Genomic DNA, 11020 nt, shown 5'->3' on the forward strand with positions numbered 1-11020 from the left:
GGCTTTCTGGTGAGTCACTTTGCCAGGATGGCTTCTCTAGATTAAACTGCACAGGAGCCACCAGTTCCTGGTAAGGAAATTCCCCTCCCTAGACATCTTGGTCGTCTCAAAGGTGTTGCCATCAGTGTTCATTTTGAATTTTTTGTTGTTGTTGTTGGCTGGGTGTTGGGATGGAACCCAGGACCTCAGACATCTTAGGCAAGCCTTCTGTTGCTCTTTCTGAGAATCCATGGTTCTTTGTAAAGGACAGAATTGTGCATTTAATGGGGTAGTTTTGACCTCTTCCCTCATGCTAATAATGAGAGAGCTATTACAGAGTTAACAGATCCTTGCAGTCAGTCAAGGAAATAGGGTGTGGCGTCCCAGGGAGAAGACACATTGGACCACTGGGCAGCAGAGGCCTGTGGGAGAAACTCTCCCGTCAGTGACCTTTGGGAATCAGCCTGACGGCCAGGGGGCCGCTCAGCAGAGGGCCTGCTCTCTCCCTCACGGGTGTCTCTGGTAAATGGCATTTGTCTTGGCCCTGCTTTTGGTGGTAGTCTCAAAAGGTGGAGACAGGGATTTGAATTCTGCTTGCGTTATTATAGTGCTTGCAGAAAGTGTACCTCAAATTTGGAGTACTTGTTGAAGTAAAAGTGGAGGGCAGTTGTGTAAGTGCTTAGGTAGTGCTTTCCCACTGAAGTCTCCATTGGTCTTCCTGATGTAATTACACCATTATTCGACCAAAACAATTTCAGTCATTTTCCCACACAGTTAGGAATTTATCTGAATTTAGCTTTATAGTTCCAACACTCTTGAAATATAAGTTTAGTTTTAGCCCCCTTTTCTCAGGATGTTTTGACCAGTGTTAGAACAATACCTTTTATCCCAGGCGCCAAAATAGGGCACCTGTTACATGCTATAGAATTAGCTCCAGCCAGTGTTTCCTGTGAGATTTCACCTTGGCAGACGTCAGTCTCCAGAGCCACTGAGGAAGCAGAGACAATAGCTCTCCTCGCTGATAGCCCGTGCTTTTAGGCCATTATTTTAAGATCCGTTATTCAGGCCTTTTGGTTGGTATAGTTACTTATGGCCTCCTCGATCTTTGGGTTGACCCCTAGGTTGGTCTTTGCTACGGGTTATTTCCCACGTGTTGACTGTTGCAATATTTGGAAATGTAGTTTTGGTTTAATAGCAGATGAGCGTCAACTATTAATTCACAGGAAATAAATCTTAATTTCTAGTAGTATCACAAAAATTCAAGCATATAATGACTCAAACATATAATAATAATGCAAATATGTGACTTGTATATATTCTTGCAGACCCTGATTCACTATATCTGGTGAGTGGGCCAGGAATCTGTACCTAAAAAGAGTAAAACCAAGCCTAAAAGCCAAGAAATTCTTAGGCCTCAGGGATAGCTGCGGTGGAGGTGGAAAGAAGAGTGAGTGCAGGTGCACTTTTGTGGGTGATTTACATGTGTGCAGACTTCTACCTGGTGGTCTGTGTATATTTTGTGTGTGTTAGGGATTGAACCAGGGCCTTGGGCATGCAGAGTGCATGCTGTGCCACTGAGTTTTTTAACTGCACAGTGTACAGACAGTTCCTTTAGGATGCTTTGACTTTAGGACCGTGTGAAAGTGATACATTCAGTAAGAACTGTTACTTTGAATTTTGATCTTTCCCTGAGCTAGCAGTATGTGGTAGAATCCGGTCTGGGGAGGCTGGCCAGCTCAGTGAGCCACAGCTCCCAGGTAGGCCCGCACCCTAAACAGGAGACCACTGACCCTCTGAACTGCGCTGTGCTGCTGAGCCACGGTGCTCCATAGGTAAGTGCATTGACTGCATTTTAAATTTACAATGTTTGCAAGGTCAGGTTCTCAGGGTATGACTCCAGTGTGACTCCAGGATATTAGGAACATGTCTGACATGAAAGAATCATTTTTAAAGGATAAATCATATGTTTATACATGATTTATATGCCCACTGTGTAAATGAAATCTCTGGCTGTGGTAGGAGATAATGTTCTTGCTGTGAAAATTCCTTGATTTCCAGGTTGGACATTCCTAAACTAATTGAGATCTGCAGCTTTCTGTGGGCTCTCCAGCTCCAAGGACCAACTTTATCAGCAAATCATATTTGGCAACTGCAGCTGTCTCTACTGCTGACTTTGGAAGGGACAGATAATATCTTAGCCTTAATTCTTTGACTGTTGCTATTGTTTTAGAAAATTAACAGTGTAGGTGGAAGAGGTTAAAATTTGGAAGGGTTGACAGTTCCATCTTTTATGTTGCTGTTCTTGTAAACACATCCAGAAAATGGGTCTTCGTGTTAGGGGTAGTGGAGCTCCAGTCAAGGATTGACTACCAACAGAACAATTTAAAGTTGCTGGTGTTGTCACTACTACCTGTTAATGCCTTTACTCTACGTCTCTACCAATAGAATATCAGCTGATTCAGACTAGCCTTTCAGTTACAGGTAGCCACTGTTTTGCTCATTTTTTCCTGTATATCTTTGGTCCAGAGATTTCCTTAGAAATGTAACACAAACACGTAATTGTTCAGAGTCACCATAGCAGTCGGTTCTGGGGACCTTGGTGGTTTTTGCTGGACTGTGGTGAGGTGAGACATGTGGGGACAGCGGATTGGGTTTCTCATGAAGCTGTGTGTCGGGGCTTTCATCATGACCTTCCTCCTAACTCGATGCTAGGCTATTTCTTATAAAATAGGAGTGGTGTAGTATGAGGTCATCTAACTTCTGAAAAAGAATGTCCTCACTTGGCAAAACAGAGAGTTCATATCCTATTTGATGTCCTGTGTGTGCATTTTAAATGTGTTACTTGGTGTCCCAAGTTCTGGAAACTGACGGAAATGGTCAAGACTGAAATGGGTGCTCTTTGGGGGACCCCCAGGCCCTTCCATTTCTCTGTCTCGGCGTGCTAGACAGATCATAGTGTATTTCTGGGTAGGGTTTTTGGTCTCATAGTCTAGTCTTCACACTTCAGTTTCCTGTTCCCAGCTTCCTGTCCTGGCCTCTATGACGGAGTGTTGATCTTTTTGCCTGGCAAGATCCATATCACTGCCCCGCGCCTTCTATCCTCCTGACTCCCTGTCCCTGTCTCCTTGTGGCTCACTGCTCACCTTTTCCCTTAATGCTTCCTGGCTGTGCATCAGAGTATTGGTTCGGAAGTTGATGTGGTCCATTATGAATTCACCAACAGCTTCAAGTGTTTATTGTCGTTTTAATAGTATATAAGGTATTTTGATAAATGCTATAGCAGATATTAAAACTGGTAAAAATAATATACCTGTTCCTTAAGTAAACTGTAGTTTTATAATGTTAAGATAAGCACACACTCCATGTATTACACACCGTGAGTCATTGTGACTAGATAAGCACAGAGTACAATTGGTGCTGAAGGAGGTTCAGCTAAGATTGATGAGGCTCTTTGACTCTGTATAACTGTCTGCAAGTTTCTTAGTCTTTTAGAGCCTCAGTTTCCTATACAGAAGACGGGAATAAGAATATTTTTATCAAGATTGTTGCAATGATCAATGAAACAGTTAACATAAAATGTGTAATTGACGCGTAATTGACAGTCTGGCGAATATTCAGAAACTGTCTTTTACTACTATTGACCTCCCTTCCTCCCAAAGTGATTTTAAAGTTGGTGCTGAATTTTATAAGCACTGCTGGGTCCTGATAATCAGAATAATTCTTTTAGGCAAAGTGAAAGAGAAACCAGGGGAGTTCAAAATACAAGGGCACTTTTCAAAGCAAAAAATATACCAAGTAGGAAGAAACAAAGAGAAATTCCAATGCAAATGAAGTTTTATTTCGCATAGATATTCTAGTAAAAGAGGATCTAAGGACAAACCAGAGTATATTACAAATATTCTAGTGCAGGAAAAAAAACTCCAGAAATGGCACAATTAAAGATAAAATTCAGTTATGAAGATAAGACTGTGGCGTGGGGAGAGAAGCCTGAGCCTGACAGGGAGGGGTTCCTGGCAACAGTCCCTGAGGAGTTGAGGGCTTGGAGCTGTATTCTGCTGGCTCACCAAGTGTACTGTCCTCCTTTGTTCAGGATTTTGATCTTGGTGAAAAGGTTTCAATGAACTATCACTTGAAGATCTAATCATGTTCTGCTGATGTGAGTGTCTCTTGTATTTGTTTGAAAGGTCAAAAAGTTTGGACTTTTCCTGGAAGAACTTAAAACCAAGTTGAGGACTCAACAATAGGCTATATTTAACGGTGTAGCCTGGTGCAGCCTGGGTTGTGTGAACTCTTTGTGTCTTGGGTTTCAGTTTTTCCTTTGCTGGATGACGCCTCAGTATGGAGAATGTGGCCAGATTACAGTATGGTTTTTGCAAGATTTAGCTTACTGAGGACTTATTGTTTTGTAACATTTGAAGCTTTGAGAAAGACTTTATATTCTGTCAGTTGATTAAAAGTGAAAAGAATATGCCGGTTTTAAGTATTAATGCTTGAAATCAAGTAATTTTTACACATTCAGATACATCCTTGACCTGCAGTAGGGGAGAAACAGAAGCCTGAGTCATATCAGCCACCCTCCTTCATTTAAAAAAAACAAAAACAAAAACAACAAAAAAAAAACAATAAGGGTTACTTTTCTTTTTAAGAGCGTAATTCTGGTTTTAAAAAAATTATTCCAGACTTGTGATATCTGAAGATGCACTTTAAAAAACAAAAAACTAAATATGTAAAAGCTTAGTTTTTATTTGCTTTATGTACTTGTGTATTAAATTGATGTATAACATGTTTAAAATCCCTGGGAACATTATAATTTGTGAATTTATTATTATATGTAATTTAAAAATATTCTTCCACAAATGTGTTTTTAAGACCTCAGGGTTATACTGCTTCTAGGACTCCTTACTTCCTGGCTGGTGGCCTCACAGCAAGGTTGGGAGGCTTGTGCCGGATTGATCCTGGGGTCCCAGGGGCGTCTGCTAGGACTCTGCATCTTCTTGTAGCTCAACAGCCCTCTCGTTTTGGTTTTGGCTTTCAACAGTCAACCTTGAAAGATCTTTTGTTTTCTGAAAGTTGAAGAAACTGGCTCAGTGTTTTGACTCTTAGACAATTATTTAATTGTTTGCTGATAATAGGAACCCTTAGTAGATAGTTTCATTTATGAAGTTCTTTATTTTTAAGGGAAGCTTGACATGTTGAAACTATGGGTCAACACAAATCCTGGTTTTTGAAAAATTGTTTTTGAGCATCAAAAAGCTCATTCTTTCTTTTCTGATTTGGCACCGTGTGTTTTTCCTGTGCATTATAATAAATCTCTGTCCTTTTTAAAAGGAAGACTTAGCAGATTTAATGCTTGAGCTTTTCCTGTTATGACATGCTTAAAGAAATGTCCACTTTAGAAACCTTCACTTTCATATGACGGAATAAACACTATAAAAGTATATTAATAATTCAAAACATGATTTTGACTATCACGGATAAGAATGAATTCCTCTTATATGATAAAGAGTAGAGACTCCAAAACTACCGTGTCAACAACTTTAACCCCTGGGAAATAGTTTAATGAAGAATATTTTGAATTCTCATTGTAATATTTACACTTCCTGAGTTATTTTGAATGTGATGTTTTAAACTATCGGCTTGTTTTATTTAAACTTTTTAGTACATTTTAATGAGTGATTCCATGAGAATATCTTTCTACCTTTATTAAATGAGACAGTAGGAAAATATGACTTGGTTTCCACAGTTGACTTTTAAGCCAGGCTATCAGCAGCACATCTGTTCCACAAAGTTGGGAACATCACGTGTGATTGCCATGTGTGATTGTCTCCTCACAGCATTGCTTAGAGCAGTCACATTGGACAATGAGTGGCCAACACCTACAGACCACCTACTAGGGGCAGGGACTCTTCTAAGTGCTTTACGTTTATCAGTTTTTGTTATAAATGTTCAAACATGTTCCCCTTCTCTTCCTGCTTTCCTTCTGCCGTCATTCCCTTCCTGCCACTGGCATCCCATGGGACAGAACATTTTAAGAAAAACAGAAGTCAGAAACAAGAGCAGCTGCTGTGAAGACGGTCCACTTAGTTTATGGAGCTCTTCACTGATAAAGGGACACGTGAAGAAAGGGATCAGGAGTTCTGAGGTGGTGTTGGGAGGTGGAGAGGCCACAGCCCAGGAGGTGCCCCTGCACTGAGCGGCTGACCTCCGACACTGAGGAGGGTCTTCTGTGTGCCAGCTCAGGGCTGCTCCAGACAACATGGCAAGTTGGATGAGGAGACATGTTTTGCTGCAGATCCAGCAAGAGGATGGGGAATAGTCATTGGATGAGATCAGCTAGGGTGGAAGTGACCAGTTCAGCTGGTGAATAGATAAGAGGTCTGGCTTTAGGAGAGAGGCACACCTGTGTTAAATAAATAGCTTCACCCTGGAAGGATCAGAACCTCATACCCTGGAGGGTGTGAGCAGTCTGCCATCTTGCCTCCTGCTGGGCAATTGCCTTATCTTTTGAATTTTTGCATTTGTATGTATCTAGGATTTGTTGTTGCTCTTGTTGGTTTTGGAATTTTTTTGGTGCTGGTGATTGAACCCAGGGCCTGGCACTTGCTGAGCACATGGTCTCCTGCTGAGCCACACCCCCAGCTCTAGGGTAGTGGACATACACTTATTCTGGGTTCTGTCATGGCTTCATTACAGGAACTGTGTGGCATCTAATATGTGGCAGGCCTGGATTTGAAGCTCAGCTGTTGGGTGGCCTTGAGTGGGCTCTTGACTGTGAGATGGTAGCAGTGGCCTCTGGAGGGGCTGCAGGAGGTAGTGTCTGTATGTCAGTGTCTCCAACAGTGTCTGGGACAGGGGCTAAAGAGAAATGACCACAGAGGCGGCAGTGTCTTCCAGACCAGGGAAAGGCCAGAGATGAGATGGAGAAGACCTGCGGCAGTTAGGGTTAGATCCTCCTGCCAGATGGCCACTGTTTATGTTTACTAAATGTGAACTGCTGAGGAGGGAGGGGGTGCTGGGAATGTAAGGTGGGGTGGAGGTTCAACAGGAAGACATGTTTTGAAGTGTAAGTGTCACCTTCCTTACAAGGTCCATGCAAAGGTTTCCAGAGATTAGGCCTTGTCTATTTCTGAGGACAGGGATTCCTATGTATTTTATGGTTATGTATCCGTAAAACCACATGTTGTTCAGGTTCAATTATTAAAACTCCAGTTTTTCTTGATAGTAAACTCAAAGCGTGTATAATGATGGTCTTTAAAAAACCTTATTGCTCATTATGAAAATTGAATCATCAAAAAGATGTTCCTTTTTGTTCAGTGTTGTTGAGCTTCATCTTTTTGACATAGGACAATTTTTTTATGTTGTCCCTGTTTATTTTGAAATAAGAAGTTTACTTTTAGAGTTATAAATGTAGAATCAACATTGTCAACAGAAAGACAATCTTTTAAATCATGTCTAAAAACTCCTGGGAAATGCCTATTTTTAAATTTCTAAAAGTAATATTATCATTCTATTTCATTGTGTGTGTTGGGGGGTGAATGTGTGTTGGTGCGGTGCTGGGGACGAAACCCAGGGACTCGCGTGTGCTGGGCAAGCACTGTACCACGGGGCTGCCCCAAGCCCTCCACTTCTTTACTTTGACTAATATAATTCCAGAGAATGATCACTGAATGTGTTTTAATACTTTGTTTTTATTTCAAGGAATGAAAATTTTCTAATGGCATATTTTCTTTAGAGAATGCTATGTTGCCTATTCATATATATATATAATATTATGTAAATACACATAAATTGCATAATCTATATAACAAATGTATGTGTATTTTATATATACGTACTTATGTATATATCTCATTACTTAAAAGCTACATGAATTTGCTTTATCATTTCTATCTTTGTCACTGTTTTTGCCACTGTGAACAAAAGACTCAACAAGAACAGCTTTAGAGGAGGGAAATTTTATTTGGCTCATGGTTTCAGAGGTCCAATCCATAGATGGTCCACTCCATTCCTCTGGACCCAGGACAAGCCAGCACATCTTGGCGGTAGGGTGTGGAGGAGGCAAATTGGTCAGCACATGACAATCAGGAAGCAGAGAGAGAGCTGCCTGCACCAGGGACAAGTTATAAACCTCAAAGGCACACTCCAGGTGACCTGTCTGTCTCCTCCAACCACACCCACCTGCCAGTAGTTACCACCCAGTTAATCCCTATCAGAGGATTAGTGCACTGATTAGGCTAAGACTCTCATAACCCAGTCTTTTTACCTCTAAACTTTCTTGAATTTCTTGCTTTATTGGACACCTAATATGTTTATAATATACCAATGCATATAATATATTAATATATGTATAATATATATTATATATTTTGTGGACACCTAATAACAATGTCTAATAAAAAAGTATGTATAAGAAATACTAAAATATTCTACTGATTTGTTCTGAAGAAATATCAGGGGCTTACAAAAAAGTGTGTTGAATTTCTTTTGACTTATAATTGTAATATTTTAATGAACTTTGTTTCTCATGGATATTTGTATTTTAAGATAATACTAGGGTCTGTAACAACCATTAAACTAAGACAAATTGCAACTTGCTTCACCTGGTGGGAATAAAATAAACTCGAGACATTCAGATATTCATTGTTTATGTCTGTCCTATAAAGTAAGTGAATGTTATTAAAGTAGGACTAGTTTGTCCCTCTTCATGTTATGTACACATTGTTTTTAAAACTTTGAGTCTTATCTGTTGCTATCATTTGAACAGGTGTCTCAATGCATGTACCTACTGCAAAACTAAACACGCCAGAGGAAATTTGGCCAGTTATCCCATTGATGAACTAGTAGATAGAGCCAAACAGTCTTTTCAAGGTAAGTGTTTCTAGAATTGTGCGTGACATTGGTCTTCTTATTTGAAACAGTATTTTAAGTATTATTCACTTTAGATACCTGCTGCTTCAGCTTTCTGAAGTTGACAAATACTGCGGCTTAACTAATAGATGTTATTAGATTTAACCACTTAGGTTAAATCTTATATTTTTCTGCTTTACTGTTTTCTTTTTACTTCACGGTAAAAAGAGCCTTTACACCCCATCTCTAGTCTCCATGGAAAAGAAAAAAAAAAAGTTAAATCCTTCAGCCTCTGAGATCTGAGAGGAATACTCGGATTTCCCTTTTTTTTTTTTTTTTTTTTTTGGTGATTTTCTTGACAATTTAGAAAACAGAAGCTAGTAGGGTGTCCAGGAGTCTCTGAAGGAAAACAGAGGTTGCCCATCCAGGGATAGAGGAGGCCACTGTTCTTCTCTGTGGGACTGTTGGTTCAGGGAAGAACGGTCCTGACGGGCAGATCTGAGGGACAGAGTGATCTTGAGTTGTCCCTTGCTGGCAAGTGTGATTGGCTGGTATCTCTGAGCGTGGAGGGAGACTTATCTTTAACATGAGTAACTGTGGTATTGACACATAACTGCTTAGACATGAACTTCCTCTTCTGTCCTTGTTTATAATGTGTGTGTGTGGAACAGTGGTGTGTTTTGTCATCCTACATCAGCTAATCTATTGTCATAATCTTGTGGGGTAATAGTTATTGGCAATGTGCTTTTCCTTTAAGCAAGTGGCTTGGAGGGCTGCTTTCAGTACCTCATACCCTGTATCTCAGAAATTGTGCGTTCCAACCCCTTTTCTATAAAGTCTAGTCTAGCCAAAGCTTTTATCAACACTAATTTGAATGTTTCTTTTAGTAGAGAGAAATAGACCCTTCGTTGATTTATTGACTCCTCCCTACATTTTTTTTTTCTGATTTTATATCCTTATTCTTACCTTGAGTGTTCATACTGAGCTTATTTTGAATAGAAACAGGAGACACAGTGAGTCTCATTGCCAGTCAGAGGAAGGCCGGGATGAGTGTCTTCTCTGCAACATGAAGACTTGAAGGATTTTTTCAGAAGGGGCAAGAATTCACCTAGAAACCTAATTTGTGCATCTGGTGTTTTTGCCAATGTTCTTATCTACTGCTTATTATTCCATATATCTGTCAGTTTATGAGGATATTAAACATAGGTGATTTATCTACTAACTACTGCAAATTAGAAGGCATACAAATTAGTACTTTTTCAACATTGTGTGTTTTCAAGTGCAACCACATATAGTTTTTAGAAACTTTCTACTTTATTGTACTTGAAAATTCAATTGATAAACCTGATTGGCCAAATTGTTATATTGTATATATGTAAGAATACGGAACAACAAATCCCACCACTATGTAGAACTGTAACATACCACTAAAAAGGGGAAAAAAGGAAAAAATTCCAGAAAAAAACACACCATGAGTTGTGAAAATCATGATTCAAATTCAGTGTTCACAAGTAAAGTTTTGTTAGAACACACACACAAAGAAAAATATAACCTGTACAATGGTGGTCTAGGGAGAGAAACTATTTTCTTCATTTCCTGGTATCTATCCTTACTTGTAACTGAAGCTAACATTTGATATGATGGCTTCCTGACTTTTTGTGGACACAGTTATGTTTTATATATATGATGGGGGCGAAAAAAGGAAACATAATTGCTTTGACCCAGTTGGAGAATTCTTCTAAAGACATCCAGTGTAACCCTCTGTTTCTTTAGCACTGTCCTCTGGGCAACAGAGGTATACTGTGTTTCTTCAGGAGATGTCAGTTATGAGTTAAGGTTTTCGAGTTCAAATGAGTTGGGCCAGTTAAGGCGAGTGATTCAAAGAACTTGCCAGAGGTTAGCAGTTGTGTGTTGTACTACACATGAGCCTATTGAAATACCCTAAGAATGAGATTAGTGATGATCATAAAATGACAGCTTTCTCTGTTACTTCTAAAATATGTTGAATGAAAACTTCTCTGTATATAAACTAGGTAGTATGACAGTTACCCTTCATTTTCTAAATTTGGGAAGCGCAAGTTCATGATAAGGATGGGCTTATCCCTTACCACTGTAGGAAACATCAGTCTATGAGCTCACATTTTAAAGATACCGAGTTGCTAGCATTATCCTCCCTCCCTCCCTCCCTCCCTCC

At 39.8% G+C, this 11020-nt stretch overlaps 1 protein-coding gene across 8 annotated transcripts in view; it reads left to right on the forward strand.

Annotated features, from left to right (window-relative positions):
* Cdkal1 (CDK5 regulatory subunit associated protein 1 like 1) overlaps positions 1 to 11020 on the forward strand; it is a 551843-nt gene that overhangs the window by 237771 nt on the left and 303052 nt on the right. For all 8 annotated transcript variants that reach the window (XM_048799852.1, XM_015494064.2, XM_015494065.2 and 5 more), the window contains one exon: positions 8744 to 8847. In XM_048799852.1, coding sequence (XP_048655809.1) covers positions 8744 to 8847 — 104 coding nt within the window. The remainder of the gene's footprint in view (positions 1 to 8743; positions 8848 to 11020) is intronic.

The sequence above is a fragment of the Marmota marmota genome, unplaced genomic scaffold (genome assembly GCF_001458135.2).
Source record: "Marmota marmota marmota unplaced genomic scaffold, marMar, whole genome shotgun sequence".
NCBI lineage: Eukaryota > Metazoa > Chordata > Mammalia > Rodentia > Sciuridae > Marmota > Marmota marmota.